Below are 23107 nucleotides of genomic sequence, written 5' to 3'. Positions count from 1 at the left end.
CTCTGCCTACCTGCATCTGTTGGGCTGCCCCAGCTACCCGTTCCTAGGGGTCAGCTGGCATCTACCAAAGGTCAGTCCGGGAGTAGCACCTGGACCACCTCCCTTGTCTCTCCTCGGATCTCGGTGTCGTTAGCTGCTGCATATCTGTGGTCAGATTGGGTGAGGCTCCTAGTCATGCCCATCCAGTTCGTCCTTGGGCTTCTGCAGTGGTTACACCAACCAGTCCATTACAAGCTGTTCTTAGTACTAGCAGCTGAAGGACACGCTTGATTACGGAACAGAACATCACAGCTCCAGGATCTGTATAGTGGCCACGGTGGGCAGATATGCTGTATCCAGTTGGGGCCACTATACAAGTGATGGAGCTGTATTGTCGGGCTCCACAACTGAGCTCATCTGGCTGGCACTGGGAACAGCTGATTGATATGGATGTGTGACATCCTAACCAATCTGGTATTAATTACCCATTCTTAGGATATGCCATCAGTATAAAAGTGCTGGGCAACAAATTTAAGTTTTATCCTTTTTTTCATTTAGCTTTAATTTTTTACACATCATTGTCTTCTTTTAACTTCTCTTTATCTCAGTTTATTCCTGACTGAGCCTTTTTTTGGTAATCCATAATTTATGTAATTGCTTCTTACAGAAAAACAAGATATAAAAAGTCAACCAGAGACTGTGTTTTCTACATCTAGTTATAGCTACATAGCAAATATTAGCCACTGGTATAATATATAAACCCGTCCTTTCCAGATGCATTGTCTTTGTTCCTGAAAGCAAAGCAAAGGCAAAGACCAGTGAAGAACGTGAACAGTGAGCATCTATCTAGGAATGATTCTGTGATACGATTACTGAATTGCAACTGCTGGTGAAATAGATGGACTGGACTTTTCTGCAACGTCTTATTGCCCAGTAAGTACAAATATGATGCCATTTATTTTTTCTATTTTTCTCTGATTTCTCAACCCATTCAAATATAGTCAATAGTAATACTGTATTGTGAGACCTTTAGAGAGCCCTGGATGGTCATTTCTTCTTTGCTATTGGGAGCAAGTAAAGGACTCCACTCTGTAAGCAATCTCCATTAACAGGCCATTAGGTGGGAAATTGGTCCAAGGCTCCTAGAAAAGGTAATGAGGGAGAAATAAATTATAGGCTGTTCTGTCCTGGGTGGCAAAACCAAGCACCATAATGAGAGTATATTAGGAAATTCAGTGTAAATAGGAAGACAACAAGCACAAATAGGGTCTCAACCAGTAGACAATGAAGCTGAGATAACAGGGAGCTGTTCACCTTTTGGCAGTTATGAATCCCCACAACTGAGGTATCAAAGTGAAATTCAGCTGCTACAGCACTCCGAGGGACGGAGAGGACTGTCATGAAGAAAATTGCTTAGAGGATGTTAGTGATGATCTGCACTTGCCGAATAATTCCAATAGCATCCGACAGACATGAGACAGGTTGAATTAAAAAGTGGCTTATTCTCAACGTGTTTCATAGTTAGACTAAATTCTTCATCAGAAGACCCACAATAACAGTGCCGACTAAAGCAAAAAGGCTTAAATAGTTCCTATTTTTTTAACCATTTAATTATATGCCTTTTTATGGCATCTGCTAAGGGGCCTTATTCCTCAGAGCCTCTTTTTAATGGCGTTGAGTAATAAGAATAAAGCTCCGGCGACCGGAGGCGATTCCCGTGGGTGTCAGCTGACACCCTACGGTATTGACCCCAGATGGTTTTGCGACCGATCGGGGCCGGTTAACTCTTTAAGTACCGCTGTCAATTGCGACAGTGGCATTTACGTTCTTACAAGGGGATCGCAAGACCCTCTTAGTAACCAATGGACCCCCACGATGAGAACGGCAGGTCCTGATGGTTATCATGGTACCCTGAGGTCATATGATGACTCAGTAACTGCTCTCATGCACTGGTCTACACGATTACTGCAGTGTATGAGACCAGTGATCAAAATAATAAAAATTATATGTGTCCCACAATAAACAAATGAAAGAAATTAAAATAAAATATGCAGAAAAGTAAAAAAAACACAAAAAAGTGACCACCAAATCATATCATGAAAATCTGTTTCGCTACTCAAAATGCAGTGTTTGTGATAAAACAAAAACAAAGTACACATAATTGGTATTGCCGTGTCCGGAACAACCCACTTTATACAACTGGCGTGTTATTTATTCAGTATGGGGATCGCTGTAAAAGAAAATTAAAAAAAAAACATGCAAAAATGTCACTTTTTCATCACAGCTACTCACAAAAAAAATGTAAAAAAAAAATGATTTAAATGAAAATAGCAAACAAGCCCTTATATGGCCCATTTAGGAAAAAAAATAAAAATTATAGCTCCCAAAATATAGCGATGAAAAAACAAATTCATTTTGCTAAAATATTGTTTTTAGTCTGTAAAAACAGCAAAGTATAAGAAAAACAATATGAATCTGGTATCGCTGTAATCGGACCGACCCGACAAACAAATCAGTCTTATCACATTTACTGTACGGTGAACGGCGCAAAAGATAAAAAATAAAAACAATAACTGAATTGCTGGTTTTTGTTCATTCTGTGTTTGAGAAATCTGAATAAAAAATTATCAAAAAATGTTATATACTCCAAAATTGTACCAAAAAAGTCTGCAAATCGTCCCACCAGAAATAAGCCCTCATACAGCTCTGTTTGCCAAAAAATTTTAAAAGTTACGGCTCTCAGAATATGGCGACAAAAAAAGCCACTTTTTTTCAAAAAGTATTTTTATTGTATGATAGCAACAAAGCGTAAAAAAACACCTTATCACGTATGCTGCATGGTGAAAAGCACAAAATAAAAATAAAAACTATTCTTGTAGTGCTGTCTATTTCTTCATTCTACCACCCAAAAATTGGAATAAGGCTCTGCTTACATTACTCCTGCGCTCTCCGCTGAGTCCATACTTCAGGGTTACTGTGCAAATTCCCGAAATATGCAATTCAGACAAAACTCCGGACAGAACCTCTCACTTATGAGGCCAATGGAGTCACTTTGGATTGGTTTCTGTTCCTGCAGTGTCCCACCATTTTAGGCATCTTTTTAGAGAACAAGTGAGGACAACCACAAATCTGTGCATGCCTAAAAAGATTGATACCACCGAAGCACACGCTAAATGAAGTATCCAACTCTGTTGGGTTTTGTCTGATTTGCATTTTTGTGGGATTTACACAGAAACCCAAGCATAAGTGCTCAGTGTAGAACACAAAAATGTGATCCAGCCAGCAATCAATCAAAAAATTTGATGTACCCAAAAATGTTACCAGTAAAAACCCTAATTTACCTCTCACAAAACCAGCCCTCACTCAGGTCCGTCATCTGGAACTATAGGGGTTCACACGTTACTGGTTGAACAAAGTATCGGGAAAAGCAACATGGTTCCTACCCACTCAAATAAAATCCAGTGAATTCTGTGCCTCCAAATCCAAATGCCCCCTCTTTCTGAGCCCCATTGTGTTTAAACCACAGTAACCAGCCACATGTTTGACATTATTTTGGTGGGGAGAAAGCACTTAACAAGTTATGGGGTGCGTGGTGCCAGAAGCAAAAACTGGGCACAATGTATGGTGGCTCTACAATTTATAGGGGCTCTAGACTGTATGGGGGCACAATATATTGGTATTAGACTGGCAGATTTGCAATTCTCCAGAAAAAATCCTAGTATAGATGTTAGAAAATAGTCACTGCAGTCAGAAATGAATTCACTGAGGTGCACTTTCTACAATGGGGTCACTTTTGTGCTTTTTTTTCTGTTCTGGACCCTTTGCTGCTACGCAAATGTCGCCCTTAAACTATTCTAGCAAAATCTGTGCTCCAAAAGCCAAATAGTGCTCCTTCCTTCTCAGCCCTAATGTGTGGCCTAACAGCAATTTCTGGCAACCTATGGCACAGAACCACATTTGGAAGAAATTGCACAATAAATTGTAGGGTCTAGTTTCACCTCTTAACCCTTGTGTACCAAAAATAAGTTTTTACCACTAAAATGTCATATTTCCACGTCATCATTATTATAAAATTCTATGAGGCACCTATGAGTTCAAGATACTCACTACGCCCCTAGATGAATTCTCTGAAGGCTCTAGTTTCTAAAATGAGCTCACTTGTGCAGGGCTTCTGCTGTTTCCGCATGTGAGGATCTCTTCAAATGCTACATGGCATTCCCAATCTATCCCAGTCAATGAGTGCCCTTTTCTTTTTCTAGCCCTGCCATGTGCCCAAGCAAAAGTTTTTGACCACATATGGGATATCGTCGCAGTTGGGAAAAATTGCGCAACAAATTATGGGGTCCATTTTCCCCTATTATCCATTGTGAAAATTACAAATTTGAGGTTCATACATTTTCATGAAAAAAATGAAAATTTTCAATAAGACAACTTAATCCAATCAATTTCTGTGTAGTACCCATGGGTTCAAAATGCTTAGTATACCCCTGGATAAAATCCTTGAGGGGTGTAATTTCAAATATAGGGTAACTTGTGTTTTTTTCACTGTTTATAGGCACATCATGGGTTCTCCAAATGTGATATGACACCCGCAGACCAATTAATCAAAGTCTGCATTCCAAAACGGCACCTGTTCCTTTCCAATCCCTGCCAAGCGCCTAAACAGTAGTTTTCCCCCACATATGGGGTATCGGCTTAGTCAGGAGAAATTGCACAAAACATTTTGGGTTAAAAGTACATTTTTTGTGAGTAAAATGTGATTTAATTTATGTTCACAATGGTACGTTATAAACTTTAGTTAAGCACCTGGGAGTTCAAAGTGCTCATCACACATCTAGTTACATTCATTGATTTCCAAGTTTCCAAAATGGGGTCACTTGTGGGGGGTTTCCACTGTTTAGGCACATCAGGGGCTTTCCAAACCCAACACAGCATCCGCTCTCAATTCAGCCATTTTTGTGCTCAAAAAGTCATACTGTACTCCTTCCCTTCCAAAACCTGCCATGCGCCCAAATAGTAGTGGTACTCAGGAGAAATTGAACAACAAAATTTGGAGTACATTTTCTCCTGTTAAACTTGTGAAAATAAAATAAATTGGGGCTAACTGTACATTTTTGTGGGCAAAGTGTGATTTTTTTTCATTATCACAGCTCTACTTTTTAAACTCCTATGAAGCACCTGGTGCAAGGTGCTCACCACTCATCTAGATACATTCCTTAAGGGGTCTAGTTTCCAAAATGGGGTCACCTGTGGAGGAAGTTACAGTTTAGGCACATGACGTCCTCTCTCAATTTTTACATTCAAAAAGTCAAACGGTGATCCTTCCCTTCCGAGATCTACCTTGCATCCAAACAGTGCATTTCCCCCACATATGGGGTAAACTCAGGAGAAATTTCACAAAAAATTTTGAGATCCATTTTCTCCCGTTACCATTGTAATAATAACAAGGTTACGGCTAAATTAAAAATTTTGAGAAAAAAGTAAAATGTTCGTTTTTTCCTTCCATATTGCTTTAGTTCCTGTGAAGCACCTGAAGGGTTAATAAACTTCTTGAATGTTGTTTTGAGCACCTTAACACCTTCACTCCATGCATTTGTGCCAGCCGCAGTATTAGTACGGCGCTGCCATTTTCCGGTCACCGCGTGGCATCGCGTGGTGATCGGGCTCCGATGGCTGCTGTCCCTGACAGCAGACCATCTCTGCACGTAGCCCCGGGGGGCTACACCGCCCCCCCGCTTCAGCGATCACTGTGATTGGCTGGTCAATTCTGACCAGCCAATCACAGCAACATGACAATAAATTTAGAAAAAAAAAAAAAAGCATGTGACAGGCTGTGATTGGTGCTGTGTGACATCGGACCAATCACAGCCGTCAGTGCGTGGGGTGATCGCCATGTCACCTCACCTGATTAACCCCTATGGTGCTGATTGGCTGAACAATAGCTTCTAGCCAATCAGCGCCAAAGGGGTTAATTTCAAATACTGATCACCGCCCTGCACCCATCTTTCTCTCAGATTTGGCGTGCAGAGCGGTTGTCTAAGCCCCTCTGTCTGACCTGAGTGAAGGAATCCATTGGTGGCCAGTGTGATCAACCCGGCGATCTCCTGCCCTCCTGTGCTGTGCTGATCTCCTGCTCCAGCTTCGTGCTCTGTGCTCTCTGCTGCCATCTGCCTGCTGTGTGAGGCCTGTGATCACAGCAGCAGCAGCACCTCCCCCAGCCCTTTCCCATCCCCCCATCCCTGTTCCAGTACCCCCACCCTCCAATTGAATTTTTTTTGCTCACTTTTTTGCGCTTTTTTCCGGTGCGCGGCATCCCGCGCAGAGCATTCCTGCTCTTCCTGTGTCCGCAGTGCTGTGATCAGTATCGCTGCTGATCAGAGACTGCGCCATAGGACTTTTTTTTTAGCTAGTTAGCATAGCGGACATTGCAGTCTAAGCGACGTCCATTTTTTTTTTTTTTTTAAATAGTAGTTAGTACAGTGTAGTTCTAGACGTAACAAGGTAGCGTAGCCGGCGTCACTGTTTGGTGACGTCCCTCCATTCCTGTTCCAGTACCCCCCTCCCCCCCTCCAATTCAATTTTTAGCGCACTTTTTTGCACTTTTTTTCCTGTGTGCGGAGTCCCGTACAGAGCATTCGTGCTCTTCCTGTGTCCGCAGCTCTTTGATCAGTTTCGCTGCTGATCAGAGACTGCGCCACAGGACTTTTTCTTTTTTTAGCTAGTTAGTGTAGCGGACTTCGCAGTCTAAGCCTCGTCCGATTTTTTTTTTTACAAAAATATAATAATAGTAGTTAGTACAGTGTAGTTTTAGACGTAGATTAGCTGGTGTCACAGCGTTAGTGACGACAGGTCTCTTTTTTTAGAGAAAAAAAAAATTGTACAGAGTAGTTTAGTGGTAGCGTGTTAGTGTAGCCAGCATCACAGCGTTAGTGACGACCGATCATCTTTTAGAAAAAAAAGAATCGTACAGAGTAGTTTTATAGGTAGGGAGGTAGCGTCTTTTTTGCATTCAAAAATCTGCTATCGCCGGATAATCTCTAGTGCATTAGGGGAGCGTACGTCACACTGTTAGTGGTGTTCGCTTTTCTTTTGTAAAAAGAATAATTAATTGCGTTGCCTAATTTTTAGCGAGTGCATTAAGGGAGCGAACGTCACACTGTTAGTGGCGTTCGTTTTTTCTTTTGCAAAAAAAAGATTTAGTTGCGTAAGGTAAATTTATACTTTTTTTTTATACAAACTTATTTTTTTACATCTGATTTTTCTTTTCATCTTTTTTTCTTGTTTCTTCTACATTTTTTCTCACTACTTGTTTTTTCTCTCTGATTGGTTATAATAAAGAGTACCCTATACACGAGCCCCACACATTACACGTGTAAAAGCACCACTTACACACACATCCCCAGGGTTTGGGGGAAAAAAATGGCCCATTCGTCAGCAAGGCGGTATTCACCAGAGGAGGCTTACGCCATCCTTGCGTCCGACACGGATACAGCCAGTGAGGAAGATCCCACATTCCTCTATTCCTCCTCCTCCTCAACCTCCTCCTCATCTGGTGAGGAAGGACCCCCAACAAGGCGCTGTAGGACACAGGCAACTCCTGCGGCAATCGATCCCGTATGGATTGCACCCCCTGAAAATTTTCAGCCCTTCATTCCGGATTTCAGCAGCAGCTCAGGAATCCAGTTTGACACCACTGGCCTCACTGAAATTGACTTCTTCAAATTCTTTTTCAGTGAGGAAATAATAAATCTTATGGTGGCCCAGACGAACCTGTATGCCCAACAATTTTTCACCCAAAATCCCACGTCATCACACGCCAGATGGACCCCCGTAAATGCAGCAGAGATTATGACATTTTGGGGAATTGTGCTGCATATGGGCATAATCAAAAAGCCAAAGCTTCGGCAATACTGGAGTACTGACATCCTCTACAGTACACCGGTATTCCGCATGGCCATGAAAAGGACACGATTTGAAGGGATCCAAAAATTTTTGCATTTCAGTGATAATGCACAGTGTCCTCCTCGAGACGATCCAAACTTTGATCGTCTATATAAAATTCGGCCAGTGATTGAACACTTCAGCAGAAAATTTGCTGAGGCGTACACACACCAGAGAGACATCGCTATTGATGAATCTCTCATTCACTTCAAAGGGAGGCTAAAATTCTGACAGTACCTGCCCAGTAAGAGGTTCAGGTACGGAATAAAGCTGTACAAACTGTGCGAGAGTACCTCAGAAGTACACACACAGATTTAGGGTCTACGAGGGGAAGGACACCCAGATTAACCCCCCTGAATGCCCCTCCATCCTGGAGGTGAGTTGGAAAATTGTGTGGGAATTGCTGCACCCACTGCTGGATAAGGGTTATCACCTCTACATTGACAACTTTTACACCAGCATCCCACTCTTCAAGGCCTTCTCTGCCAGAGGTACAGCTGCATGTGGCACCATGCGAAAAAATCAGCAAGGCCTCCCTAAGCCGCTAATTGGGCAAATGCTGAGAAAAGGGGAAAGCAGAGCCAAATGCGACAACATGCTGGTGGTCAAGTATGAGGACAAAAGGGATGTCCTTATCCTGACCACCATACACCATGATAACAGCACCCTTGTCACTGTTCGTGGGACCACAACACAAGTCCCAAAGCCAGATTGTATCCTGGATTACAATCGGTACATGGGGGGGTGTGAATCTCTCAGATCAGGTCCTCCAACCATACAGTGCCATGCGAAAAGCTTACGTATGGTACAAAAAATTGGCCGTGCACATTGTACAGATGGCAATGTACAATGCTTTTGTGCTGTTCCGATCTACAGGCAATACGGGGGGGACCTTCCTTCAGTTTCAGGAGGTAGTCATCAAGGCCCTAATGTTTGGCACTCAGGAAGGTGAGGGCCCCAGTACTTCTGAATCTGATAGTGCCCGTATTGTCCCAGGTCAACATTTCCCAGGACAGGTTCCCCAAACAGCGAGGACAGGACAATCACAAAAACGGTGCAGAGTATGTTCTAAGAGGGGAATCCGAAAGGACACAATTTACCATTGTGAAACCTGCCCTGAGAAACCTGGCCTTTGCATTAAGGATTGCTTCAAAGCATACCACACATCCACAAATTAATAAAATTAGTTTATACTCTGTTGACACAACACATTTTTATTATCTGATGTACCCAGCACATCTTACACATACCGCCACATTATAAATTCATACACCGGTAAAACCAAAAGAATTATAATCAATACTATAAAAATATGCCTCTAGATAAATTCCTTCAGGGGTGTAGTTTCCAAAATGGGGTCACTTGTGGAGGATTTCCACTGTTAGGCACATCAGGGGCTCTGCAAATGCAACATGACGCCCGCAGACCATTCCATCAAAGTCTGCAATCCAAAACGTCACTTATTCCATTCCGAGCCCCGACGTGTGCCCAAACAGTGTTTTTTCCCCACATATGGGGTATCGGCGTACTCGTGAAGAATTGCACAACATCTTTTTCTGTCTATTTTGTCCTATAACCCTTGGGAAAATAAAAAGATCGTAGCTAAAAGATCATTTTTGTGGAAAAAATGTGTTTTATTTTTTTTCACGACTCATCGTCATAATTTTTGGTGAGGCACTTGGAGGTTCACGGTGCTCACCACATAGCTAGATAAGTTCCTTGAAGGGTCTAGTTTCCAAGATGGGGTCACATGTGGCGGTTTTCCACTGTTAGGTACATCAGGGGCTCTCCAAACGCGACATGGTGTCCGATCTCAATTCCAGCCAATTTTGGTTTGAAAAAGTCAAATGGCACTCCTTCCCTTCCGAGCCCTGCCGTGCACCCAAACAGTGGTTTTCCCCCACATATGGGGTATCAGTGTATTCAGGAGAAATTGCACAACTTTAGTGGTCCATTTTCTCCTTTTACACTTGTGAAGATAAAAAAATTGTTGCTAAAATATCATTTTTGGGGAAAAAATTTGATTTTTTATTTTCACGCCTTTACGTTCTAAACTTCTGTGAAGCACCTGGGGGTTCAAAGTGCTCACAACATAGCTAGATAAGTTCCTTGAAGGGTCTAGTTTCCAAAATGGGGTCACTTGTGGCGGTTTTCTACTGTTTAGGTACATCAGGGGCTCTCCAAACACGACATGTTGTCCGATCTCAAGTCCAGCCAATTTTGGTTTAAAAAAGTCAAATGGCGCTCCTTCCTTTCCAAGCCCTGCCGTGCGCCCAAACAGTAGATTTCCCCCACATATGGGGTATCAGTGTATTCAGGAGAAATTTCACAACAACTTTAGTGGTCCATTTTCTTCTTTTATACTTGTGAAGATAAAAAAATTGTTGCTAAAAGATCATTTTGGGGGAAAAAATGTGATATTTTATTTTCACGCCTCTACGTTCTAAACTTCTGTGAAGCACCTGGGGGGTTCAAAGTGCTCACAACATAGCTAGATAAGTTCCTTGCAGGGTCTAGTTTCCAAAATGGGCTCACTTGTGGCAGTTTTCCACTGTTTAGGCACATCAGGGGCTCTCAAAACGCAACATGGCATTCAATCTCAGTTCCAGCCAATTTTGGTTTGAAAAAGTCAAACGGCGCTCCTTCCCTTCCGTGCCTTGCCGTGCGCCCAAACAGTGGTTTTCCCCCACATATGGGGTATCAGTGTATTCAGGAGAAATTGCACAACAACTTTAGTGGTCCATTTTCTCCTTTTCCCCTTGTGAAAATAAAAAAAATGTTGCTAAAAGATCATAATGTGAAAAAAAAGTTAAATGTTCATTTTTTCCTTCCACATTCCGTTAATTCCTGTGAAGCACCTGAAGGGTTAATAAACTTCTTGAATGTGGTTTTGAGTACCTATAGGGGTGTAGTTTTTAGAATGGTGTCACTTTTGGGTATTTTAAATCATTTAAGCCCCTCAAAGTGACTTCAAATGTGATGTGGTCCCTAAAAAAAATGGTTTTGTAAAGTTTGTTGAAAAAATGAGAAATCGCTGTTTAACTTTTAACCCTTATAACTCCCTAACAAAAAAAATTTGGTTCCAAAATTTTGCTGATGTAAAGTAGACATGTGAGAAATGTTATTTATTAACTAATTTGTGTGATATGAGTCTCTGATGCAAGGGTATAAAAATTCAAAATTTTAAAATTGCAAAATTTTCAAAATTTTCACCAAATTTCCATTTTTTTTCACAAATAAATGCAAGTAATATCAAAGAAATTTTCCCACCATCATAAAATACAATATGTCACGAGAAAACAGTGTCAGAATCACCAGGATCCGTTGAAGCATTTCAGAGTTATTACCTCATAAAGTGACAATGGTCAGAATTGTAAAAATTGGCCGTGTCACTTACATTATATACTCGAGTATAAGCCGACCCGAGTATAAGCCGACCCCCCTAATTTTGCCACAAAAAACTGGGAAAACTTATTGACTTGAGTATAAGCCTAGGGTGGAAAATGCAGCAGGTACCGGTGAATTTCAAAATTAAAAATAGATACTCCATACCGTTCAGTATGGCCCCATAGGCGCTCCACATAAAGCTGCCCCATATATAATGCTCTGCACCGTTCATTATGGCCCCATAGATGCTCCATAGAAAGCTGTGCCATATATAATGCTCTGCACCTTTTATTATGGCCCCATAAATGCTCCACATAAAGCTGTGCCATATATACAATGCTCTGCACCGTTGCCCCATAAATACTCCACATAAATCTGTGCCTGTGCCATATATACAATGCTCTGCACCGTTGCCCCATAGATACTCCACATAAATCTGTGCCATATATACAGTGCTCTGCACCGTTGCCCCATAGATGCTCCACATAAATCTGTGCCATATATACAGTGCTCTGCACCATTGCCCCATAGATACTCCACATAAATCTGTGCCATATATACAGTGCTCTGCACCGTTGCCCCATAGATACTCCACATAAATCTGTGCCATATATACAGTGATCTGCACCGTTGCCCCATAGATACTCCACATAAATCTGTGCCTGTGCCATATATACAGTGCTCTGCACCGTTGCCCCATAGATGCTCCACATCTGTGCCATATATACAATGCTCTGCACCGTTGCCCCATAGATGCTCCACATAAATCTGTGCCTGTGCCATATATACAGTGCTCTGCACCATTGCCCCATAGATGCTCCACATCTGTGCCATATATACAATGCTCTGCACCGTTGCCCCATAGATGCTCCACATAAATCTGTGCCTGTGCCATATATACAGTGCTCTGCACCGTTGCCCCATAGATGCTCCACATCTGTGCCTTATATATAGTGCTCTGCACCGTTGCCCCATAGATGCTCCACATAAATCTGTGCCATATATACAGTGCTCTGCACCATTGCCCCATAGATACTCCACATAAATCTGTGCCATATATACAGTGCTCTGCACCGTTGCCCCATAGATGCTCCACATAAATCTTTGCCTGTGCCATATATACAGTGCTCTGCACCGTTGCCCCATAGATGCTCCACATCTGTGCCATATATACAATGCTCTGCACCGTTGCCCCATAGATGCTCCACATAAATCTGTGCCTGTGCCATATATACAGTGCTCTGCACCGTTGCCCCATAGATGCTCCACATCTGTGCCTTATATATAGTGCTCTGCACCGTTGCCCCATAGATGCTCCACATAAAGCTGTGCCTTATATATAGTGCTCTGCACCGTTGCCCCATAGATGCTCCACATAAATCTGTGCCATATAAACAATGCTGCTGCTGCTGCAATAAAAAAAAAACACATACTCACCTCTCTTGCTTGCAGCTCCCCAGCGTCCCGTCCCGGCGTCTCTCCACACTGACTGATCAGGCAGAGGGCGGCGCGCACACTATATGCGTCATCGCGCCCTCTGACCTGCACAGTCAGTGCGGAGAGACGCCGGGAAGATGGAGCGGCGCCCGGCGTGTGGAACGCGGACAGGTGACTATGTAATACTTACCTGCTTCCGGCGTCCCGCTCCTTCCCCCGGACAGCTGGTCTTCGGTGCCGCAGCCTCTTCCTCTATCAGTGGTCAGCGGCACCGTCATTAGAGAAATGAATAGGCGGCTCCGCCCCTATGGGAGTGGAGTCCATATTCATTTCTCTAATGAGCGGTCCCACGTGACCGCTGTACAGGGGAAGAGCTGCGGCACCCGGAGACCGTGGGACGGGCAGGGGGAGCGACAGGAACGCCGGAACTAGGTGAGTATATGACAGTCCTCACCCGCCGACCCCACCACCGATCATGACTCGAGTATAAGCCGAGAGGGGCACTTTCAGCCCAAAAATTTGGGCTGAAAATCTCGGCTTATACTCGAGTATATACGGTAGGTGAAAACAGGCTTCGGGGTGAAGGGGTTAAGGGGTGCAGTTTTTAGAATGGTGACACTTTTGGGTATTTTCTGTCATATAGGCCACCCAAAGTCACTTCAAATGTGATGTGGTCCTTAAAAAAAATGGTTTTGTAAATGTTGCTGGAAAAAATGAGAAATTGCTGGTCAACTTTTAATCCTTTTTATTTCCTTACAAAAAAAATGTTTAAAAAATGAGGCAGGTGTAAAGTAGACATGAGGGATATGTTATTTATTAACTATTTTGTGTAACATAATTTTTTTTTTTAAGGGCATAATAATTGAAAGTTTGAAAATTGCTACATTTTTGAAATTTTCACCAAATTTCTGATATTTTCACAAATAAACGCAAGTCATATTGAACAAATGTTGCCAATATTATGAAATGCATTATGTCACGATAAAAAAACATTCTCCAGAATTAGTGGCATCCGTTGAAGTGTTCCAAAGTTATTACCACGTAAAGTGACACTGGTCAGATTTAAAAAATTTGAACTGGTCATTAAGATCAAAATTGGCTCGGTCACTAAGGTATTAAAAAAGGGCACCAATTTGACTTGAAGAAGGACCACCCTTCTGTAGTGCATGTGACTGCAGACTTGTTCTTTTGTTTGTTAATAAAGCTATTTAAAAAAATGTTTGTTAAAAATTGTTTAATATGAATATAAAATCTGTGAAATCATGAGACTCATGAAAGAAGTATTATAAGTGGAAGGAATATACAAAGTATATGCAAAAATGTAAATATCTAAATTCTCTTTATTTATAATATTAATCCAAAAATCTGTGTATCTGTAAAATTGAATGAATAATTGAATTAGCTAAATCAAATTAATTAGTTAGTGCCATTCAATTTTACAGACATGCCTAACTTATTTGCTAGAGTTGAGTGCAATTGCAAAGATTATTTTTTGTTCTGGAGGAGGAGCCGGCATGTACATATATTACACTGACTGGCCAATGGGAACAATGAGAATTGTGCAATACTTCACTTCCCTGGAGGAAGCACTGCAAGAATATTGAATACTTGCTCCTGGGTACACCTACACAACGCAGCTGGTCATTTGAGGTCAAGTCAGGTGCCATGTTGTGATCAGAAAGGGTGGGTATACGTTCTAACCTTATGTAAGTAATTAGTAGAATTAAAAGGGATTTTTCCATTTTCAGACAAGCTTTGTCCCCCATCTGGAATTTGTGTTGTTTTTTTTCAAACAAAACTTTTCTTTACTCACCTTCCTTGGGTCTAGCGTTGAGTCTCACTGGTGCACTAGTGTCTGTATTTGTTTGTAATGCTGACCTCACATTAACCACTCTGCAGCCAATCAGTGAGCTCAGTAGCTCTGCCCAAGTAGACACCACAAACTGCTGAGCTCACTGATTAGCAGCAGCATTATTCACATGACATCAGTGCTGCAGACAACAACGGAGACAGGGATCAATGACGGAAACTCAGCATCGGACCCAGGGGGGTGAGTAAAGCTGAGAAACTAAGTTAAGGTTTAGTTTAGAAGTTCTTCACTTCATTTATAAATGTCCTCATAGATAATCTGTTGTCTACTCTATAGAGAAAAGCCAATGAAAGCGGTTTTGACTCTGATCCTGCTGTGTGTGTTTTGGATTGAAAGAACAGAAAACAAGAGCGTTCCGTGTACTTTAAAAATATATGGAAACAGAAATCGATACGTGAAGGACGGTGACTTGATCCTGGGTGGAGTGTTTCAGTTGTTCCAGTTTACATATGGAAGAAATAAGCAAATGATTCCAATGTCGCTGCTGTGCTACATGTAAGTGAATGCACTGTCAAAAGTTTACATATAACTTCTGATAAGATGAATACTATACTAGGCATTTAAATTAAACGTTCAGCTTCTGTGCTTATTCAGGGGCTCAGTAGGAAGGGAGTCTCTTGAAAACAGCTTGGTACAGTCTATTAAATAGCATGTAAATGAGTCAGCTAATTAATTTCATAGCTCACAATTACTGCCGAACAGTTACGTGTTTTATGCAGCAGTACAAGAAACACATCAAATAATTTGTATTTTATATCATTTTGAACATTTTTGTTATTTAAATTTTCTTTTTCAAGTTTTACTTCTAACTTAGGGTTGTTTTTAATTAATACCCCATTTTTTTTCAGAGCATCTCCTCGCTTTCTAAGACATTTCCTTGCCGTTGATTTTGCCATTGAAGAAATTAACCAAAATATCAATATTTTACCAAATATCTCTTTAGGATATGATATTTTTGATTCCTGTTTTTTTGAGCAAACTGCTGTCGAAGGTACACTGAAAATTTTATCTGGAGGTACAGATTTATATCCCAATTATAATTGCCGCAAAAAAAACACAGTGGTAGCTTTCATTGGACACTTACTTTCTTCATCATCCCAAGTCATCGCATACCTCCTTAACATTTATGGCTACTCCCAGGTAAGTTAGAAGCTGTCCTGCTTAATGCAATTTAAACATTTGTAATTTTATTTTTTATTTTTCTTTCCTAAATGATAATGTGTGTTTGGGTGTCCTCATTCTACCACAATGACAGATAAGAGGTAAAAGAAGGGTTAGAGTTATGTTGGATTTCAAGAAGTGTCTGCGACCTACTATACTCCCCTCTTCCTAGCTAAATCAAGCTTGCATGTCTATGGGATGGTCTAAAGGATGGGGGTTCATTTAATTTTTAAACTACATAGGGGAAAGCAAAAATGAAGTAATAATATAATCTACTCCCTGTTCCACCATTGCGGCTCCCACAGCCTCCAATGGACCAGAAACAATGGCATCTGGATCACAAGTCAGCTGACCCTGCAGCCAATCAATGCTCATGAGGTTGTCACTTCTGTTCTAGAGGTGGCCGTGGTAAATATGTCCTGTTTGGTCTTTTTACAGACTTTCTTTGCTCTGTCAAGTGTACCACATAAAAATAAATTAATGTGGCACTGTGGTGTGGAGAAATAGTTTAATAATGTTGAGAGTGAGTGCACACACTCACCTTGGGAGCTGGAGATAGAATCAAATGGTGGGTAGTGTGGCGTGCACTCTTGCCTTGACAGTTCCGAGGTGCTGGTGAAGTGGGATGGCTATCCCCATAGTATAGTAATGTTCAATCACCGCACACTCTTGATAGATTCTTGTGAGAATTTTATTGTACATATACAGATGCAGCAATAACACAATTCAGGTGCAGGGATAAAGAAAATGGTGAGGCGTCAAGAACATAATGTTTCGACCCTCACAGGGTCTTATTCATATAGTCGCTGTTGGCAAGGTTCACTGAACGGTATAAAGGATATTCTGATTGCAAAGGACACCTAGGTCCAGGGGAAGTCCGGTGCACCTGCGCCTTGGATTATAAGCTGTAATGCCTTGAAGATAGCATCAGGTCAAGATTCAGAATATATGGTAAGCAGAAGAATGATGAATTAAAGACAATTTTAGGGAAAATGAAAAATATATATATATATAATTATATTTTATATATATTTTAAAAAGTTTCAACTGTCAATGTCTGGGAAGAAAAACCTGTAGTCTACCCATGACTTTTTTCTGTTTACTCATTACTATAACATAATGACCTTCCTAGATTCTGATGAATAGGGCTCCTTCTTGCATAATCATGAGGCGCGCAAAGCAAAGTTTGACCATGCCCACAGACTCGCCTCAATCCATGACCATTTACCATTTCTTTTACCCTGGCAGGAGGAATTGTCAGAGGGGTAGTACCAGTGTGGAACATTCAGCAGATGTCCAATACTGCAGGGCATAGACCTATATCCGAGATTGTCCGCAGTATCCATGACAGTTGATGAGTAAATCGATTTACGGGACTCAGGTCTAGGATCCAGGTCTAGAGAGGCTGAGAATCTCTTGCCTTTAGGTGTCCCCAGCGCTGCTTTTGATTAGCCAGGTGTGACGGCTAGGGCATCATGCTCATCTCTAGTTGGGACCCATAGATTTATTTTTTGTTCATTCATTCATAGTCGTAGCATAGTCGTAACATCTTTATGTAGCTGCACTGTCACAATGGTGTTGGAACTATGGGTGCTAACCAGGTCCATAAAACTAGGGGCGCCCTAGTTTATCCCTGTCCCTCAGATTACTTCTGAAGGTAAAGACACTGGGTTATCTTGCCTTGCTATGTTCTTATATGGTATTGCTCATTATGAAGTGTTCATCAGAGTGGAATGTGGCCAAAGGATGTCTGCTTCTCTGCCTTTTTGTGACTCTACCAGTCTCTGTTACTCTGTTGCAACCTGTTGGTGACACTCAGTGACACTTTAAGCTCAGTGGCCACTTCAGCCTGAGAACATCCTGCTTGAAGCCTCACAATGTTGATCAATTGTTAGGTGTCATCTTGGTCTCATGATGTCAAAATGTGAACAGCATAATGTGGAGGTCTCTATAAAAAAACAATTCTAATCAAACCCCAAAATGTACTGGTCAATTCATGAATAAAAAAACCTGTTGTGAATTTTGCCATTAAGCTACATGTTAGCGAACATTAAGATGTGCAAAAAGTACTGAACTATTGAACAGTTGGACACGTGCAGTCAAAAGTTTAGAGATGGTTGGTCACATTAAGTTCATCTGAAAAGATTGAGTGCATTTTAGGCTCATCCCAAAATTTCTCCAGAAAGTCAAATAGCCCTAACTGTTTGTGAGTAATGTATATCTTTATATAAGATTGCTTTATTAGCTTGGTAAACTAGATTTACATTACACAGAGTATTATAGAATGTTAAAGATGATGGTAAAACCGCATTGCGTACGGATTGCATAGCATGTCATACGGAATGTCATACGCATGACACTCGTCCTACTTTTCGGCACGAACGATTTTTTTATACGCAGATGTGAGTGAACCCTTATGCTGCTGTCAGTCTCTGACAGTGGCATTTAGTTGTTACAATCCAGGGTGATGGAAAAACAAGTTCCACATAGCTCCATCGATGAAAAAAAAATTAGTTATAGTTCTCAGAAAATGGTGACATCAACAAAATGTGTTGTTTTTTTTTACAAACCCCTGAAAATGTTTCTCTACTAATATGTAAAACAATTATGAAGGCTTCTTATTGGAATTTTTTTTTATGTAAATCATCGTGTATCAAATAGAAAAGTACCAAGCTAATTTTTAGTGAATCATCGAATTAAGTACCCAGTCTTGCAAATAAATCATATAAATCTTTATTTTTAATGTTAAAAGATCAGTAAAGTTCAGAAATAAGGTCACCTACATCTGGGTCTGTTTTTAATATAATCCAATACTTTTGTATAATCCGTCTCACTTCTCCTGATCTTTTGTCAAAGGTACCTATATTTCTAACTCGAGATTCTGAGTCCTCCTGCTCCCTTTTTCTCAGTAGTGATGTACCATCCCTCGCCCTAGCTCATTCAATATATCCAAGGGGTAACCTTTGTCAACAAATCTATCTCTCAAATCCCGGGCCTGACAGTGGAACTTCGAGACTGACGAACAGGGCCATTTAGGGTGAGGGACGGATAGCCGCCGATGAGTGGGGGTGCCACTCCACAGGTCTAGGGTGCCTGCAGACAGGTATAGAGAAATCAGTAACAAATTAGGGTACGTTTCCACATGCCTGATTACATCATGATTTGCTGCGGATTGGATGTTGCATGTGCAGCACCCCAGAGTCCTGGTTGTTGCAGTACTGTGGCTCCGCCACTATGGGGAGCTATGGTACGTCTGATTGCACTAAGGAGTTTCTCTGACCAGGTACATTCTCACCACACTTCACACTCCGGCCACCAGGGGGGGTGGTCCTATCTAGTAGGCCACTCCTCACAACTCTGGTAAAACTGGGGGTTGGACAGGAAGACAGGGAGAAGTAGCTGGGAAGAGCTAGTGAGAGGACCTGTCAGGGATGGGGATCCTGGCAGACTCCTCAGAGCAGAACTAACCAGCAAACAACGGGAATACAGAAAAGGAGAATACCAGCAGGGGTTTTGTTGAAAGAGGCAGCACCTTGCTGAGGCGCAAACAATCGGTGGCCGGAACGCCGAGCAAGTAAGAGACTTTAAGTACATTGCAAACCACGGCAGGACAGCTAATTACAGGTTGGCTGTCTCACTTAACACCTAAGCAGACAACGGAGGCAGCTGTGGGAGAGGGGCGACTCTAGAGTCCCGGAAGAACTCCAGGCCTACCCCGTCATACGGGTGCGTCCTACCATATCACCTGGAGGACGGAGAACGAACAGTAGAGACAGAAAGAAACAGTTGTGAGGACTATCCCGGGAGCTCAGCAGGGAAGAACTACAACACACAGCGCTAGAAGGTAGATACTGATTCCCACCTGTGAGGAGAACTCCTGATGTGTCGTTGGACCGGCCGGTCTCTGAAAACCCAGTTAACAGCGCTCTGGACTGAGGTCTCCAACATCTTCAGTAAAGAGGTAAAGAGACTGCAAACTGGTGTCCTCGTTATTTACCGCGACCTGCACCGTTACCACACCACTTATTGCACCGGACGTCCCCCATTGACAGACAGGGCTACGGACCGGGTCTAGCCACCGTGACAACCCCAGGACTGAGACCTAGAGGCCCGGCTCCGGGTACCCCTCGGCCCTGCGGCGGTGTGGGGGCGCTCCAACTTGGCGTCACGAACAGGATTTACTTAAGCCTGAAGAATCAGGTCATGTGTGCCTTGGAACTGTGAGTTATTGTGCTTGGACTGTACTTTATTGAAAAGACTGTGCTGTGCCATTTGCCGCCAAAATTCGCCATTGCCGCGCGCGGAGGGAGGAGCCTTAGCTACGTGGGCGGGATCAGCCAAAAGAAGCGCGGAACGGAAAGCGCGGTGAGGCGCCAATCCCGGAAGAGGAACTCCAACCTCCAGCAGGTTAGTGGGAGGAAGGGACGGCCATGTCCGAGTCGGGAGGAGAGGAGGTGGCGGTCGCAGCCGCGGACGCAGGGGCAGCTCCGGTCCCCGCAGCGGGCGAAGCCGCGGCCCTAATACCACCACTGACTGCCGCGGAACCCGCTGCCCCCATCAGCCAGTCGGACACTGCCGCTAATGCAAAAGCCATAATGCCCTTCTCCATGCCCTACCTGCCCGGAGCGGCCTGGCTCCCACGATACTCTGGGGAGGCGCATACGTTCACTGACTTTAAAGAAGGGCTCTGCAGCCTGCTCGAGTTCTATCCCCTAACCGAGCCCCAGAAGGTCCATATGATAACCGGCCAACTCTTTGGGGCGGCTCTGAGGGAATTGAAATCCTGGCCCGCTGAGGATAAAGGAACTGCACAACAGATTTTTGCCAAGCTTAAAGCCACCTTTGACACTCGCACTGCTACAGAGATTAAACTGACTTTTTATGGATGCAAACAAAAGTCACAGGATAGCTTGCGGGACTATGCCCTTAATCTCCAGGAAGCGATGCGGGCCATTAAGCAGAGTGACCCCGGCAGCATGCAGGATGAAGATAAAATCCTGAAGGATTCATTGAGGGGCTCCTGTGCAGTCACCAGCGGGGCCAATTGCACTTTCTGGCCATGCAAAATCCAGACTTGACTTTTGCGCAGTTTAAAGATAAAGCTATCCAGGCATTGCAGGAGCGACAGCCCAGCCGCGCAGTACCACCCAGGCGCCCCGCTCTCACATACCACCAGGAGGTGGCATCGGATACCCCAGTTGCCGCGGAGGCCGACGCCCAGAGCTTCGAGGACGACTCCCCTGCAGGACTTCGTCTCCAGATGCAAGAGCTAACCAAGAGCGTTGCTGCCCTGGCCCGGACGGTGCAGTCCCTACAGGAGGCCCCCAAAGAGAAGATCCAGTTGGCTTCCAGCCCGGAGGATGTCCCTTGGATGCGACAGAGGAGGACTCCGCCGACCAGGAGCCGGCCCGACGATCGCTTCCACCAGGATGGACGACCCATCTGCCGCCGCTGTCACCAGGTGGGCCATCTTGCAAGGTACTGTCCTTTAAACGAGCAACCCCTGGGGCAAAGGGCCAACCCCCAGGAGTAGGACGGTCAGGCCCGCAGCATTGGAGAACCAAGTATATTGGAGGACGACCAGTTCTCCCTGTAGTGATTGATGGAATCCCCTTGAATGCTTTGCTGGACACCGGTTCTCAGGTGACGACTATACCTTACGTGCTCTACAAACGGTATTGGGAGGACGCTGATATTACTCGTGGCCCTGATGATGATTTCACCATAATCGCCAGTAATGGTCAGCCATTGCCACAAGTGGGGTATAAGGAGGTCACCATCAAAGTGGGGCGGGTGGAATTGAAAGCCCAAGGGATTGTGATTGTAGATATTGATCGTCGAGAATGTAATCCCATGATGACTCTTGGTACTAATGTTATAGAAAATTGTCTTGCAGAAGTGATTGTTTTGTTGCAACAGGTGGCAGAAAACGCTGGCCACAGTGAGCAACGTGCCCTGCAGAAGGAAATCAGAGCTCTGATGCAGAGACAGCAGGTAGAGCTGACTGGTGGTGAGATTGGTCGTGTCACTGTAAGTGATTCAAACCCCATCGCGATACCTCCCAAGAGTGAAATGTTAATATGGTGTCGAGCAGCCATAGGCCTCAGGGGTAAGGACTACCAGGCCTTGGTAGAACCTGTATATTCAGACAATAGGCCTACTGTTCTGACAGCCCGGGGGGTGGTAGACGTCCGACAGGGGAGAGTGCCTGTACGTGTCCTCAATTGTGGGGAGGAAGAGGTCCACCTAACCAAGTATACTACGCTCGCCAAACTGTTCACTGTCAATAATAGTGTAATACAGACACCTGAACCTTTGGGCCCGTCAAACGTGGCGGAGAACAAAGGTTCTGCAGAGCACTCGAAAGATTGGTGTCGGGAATTGCATGTGGGCACTGACTCTACCCCATCTCATCAAATACAGGGGGCTTACAGGGTGGTACACGAGTACGAACAGGTATTCAGCAAACACCCCTCAGATTTTGGACAGGTGAAAGGGATCCAACATCACATCCCCACGGGAGATCATCGACCCATAAAAGAGAGATATCGCCCTGTACCCCCAGCTCATTACCAGTGTGCCAAGGACATGTTGCGGGAAATGAAGGAGGCTGGGGTGGTGAGAGACAGCTGTAGCCCCTGGGCGGCTCCGTTAGTCCTTGTTAAAAAGAAAGATGGTACAATGAGGATGTGTGTTGATTACAGACAGTTGAATCGCATTACACATAAGGACGCATACCCACTGCCCAGGATAGAGGAGTCTCTGGCTGCTTTAAAATCTGCTAACTATTTCTCTACCTTAGATCTCACCAGTGGGTACTGGCAGGTTCCTGTGGCGGAGGCGGACAAGGAAAAGACGGCCTTCACGACGCCAATGGGCCTCTGTGAGTTCAACTACATGCCCTTCGGATTGTGCAATGCTCCCGGGACGTTCCAGAGGATGATGGAGAGCTGCCTGGGACACCTGAACTTTGAAACCGTGCTGCTATATCTGGATGACGTCATAGTCTTCTCTAAAACCTACGAAGACCATCTGAAGCACCTGGCCGAGGTGTTTGAAGCCTTGTCCAAATTCGGCCTAAAAGTGAAACCGTCCAAGTGTCATCTGCTGAAACCTAAAGTGCAGTACCTGGGCCATGTGGTGAGCGCTGAAGGAGTGGCCCCAGACCCCGACAAGGTCACAGTGATCCAGGACTGGCCAAAGCCTAGTGACCTCCACGAAGTCCGGCAGTTCCTCGGGTTGGTAGGTTACTACCGGAGATTCATTAAGGATTTCACCAAGAAGGCCGCACCCTTGCAAAATCTGCTGGTGGGCCAACCAAAGAAGACCAAG

At 43.7% G+C, this 23107-nt stretch overlaps 1 protein-coding gene across 2 annotated transcripts in view; it reads left to right on the top strand.

Moving 5' to 3' along the window:
- The first annotated feature begins 740 nt into the window (after positions 1-740).
- The window catches only part of LOC143806015 (vomeronasal type-2 receptor 26-like), a 137947-nt gene continuing 115580 nt past the window's right edge, over positions 741-23107 (top strand). For both annotated transcript variants that reach the window (XM_077285903.1, XM_077285902.1), the window contains exons 1-3: positions 741-912; positions 14891-15109; positions 15463-15754. In XM_077285903.1, the coding sequence (XP_077142018.1) occupies positions 878-912; positions 14891-15109; positions 15463-15754 (546 nt within the window). In that variant the 5' untranslated portion in view covers positions 741-877. The remainder of the gene's footprint in view (positions 913-14890; positions 15110-15462; positions 15755-23107) is intronic.

This window comes from Ranitomeya variabilis, chromosome 2 (genome assembly GCF_051348905.1).
Source record: "Ranitomeya variabilis isolate aRanVar5 chromosome 2, aRanVar5.hap1, whole genome shotgun sequence".
Taxonomy (NCBI): domain Eukaryota; kingdom Metazoa; phylum Chordata; class Amphibia; order Anura; family Dendrobatidae; genus Ranitomeya; species Ranitomeya variabilis.
The sequence above is the reverse complement of the archived record's forward strand: the minus strand, read 5'-3'. Positions and strand labels throughout refer to the sequence as shown.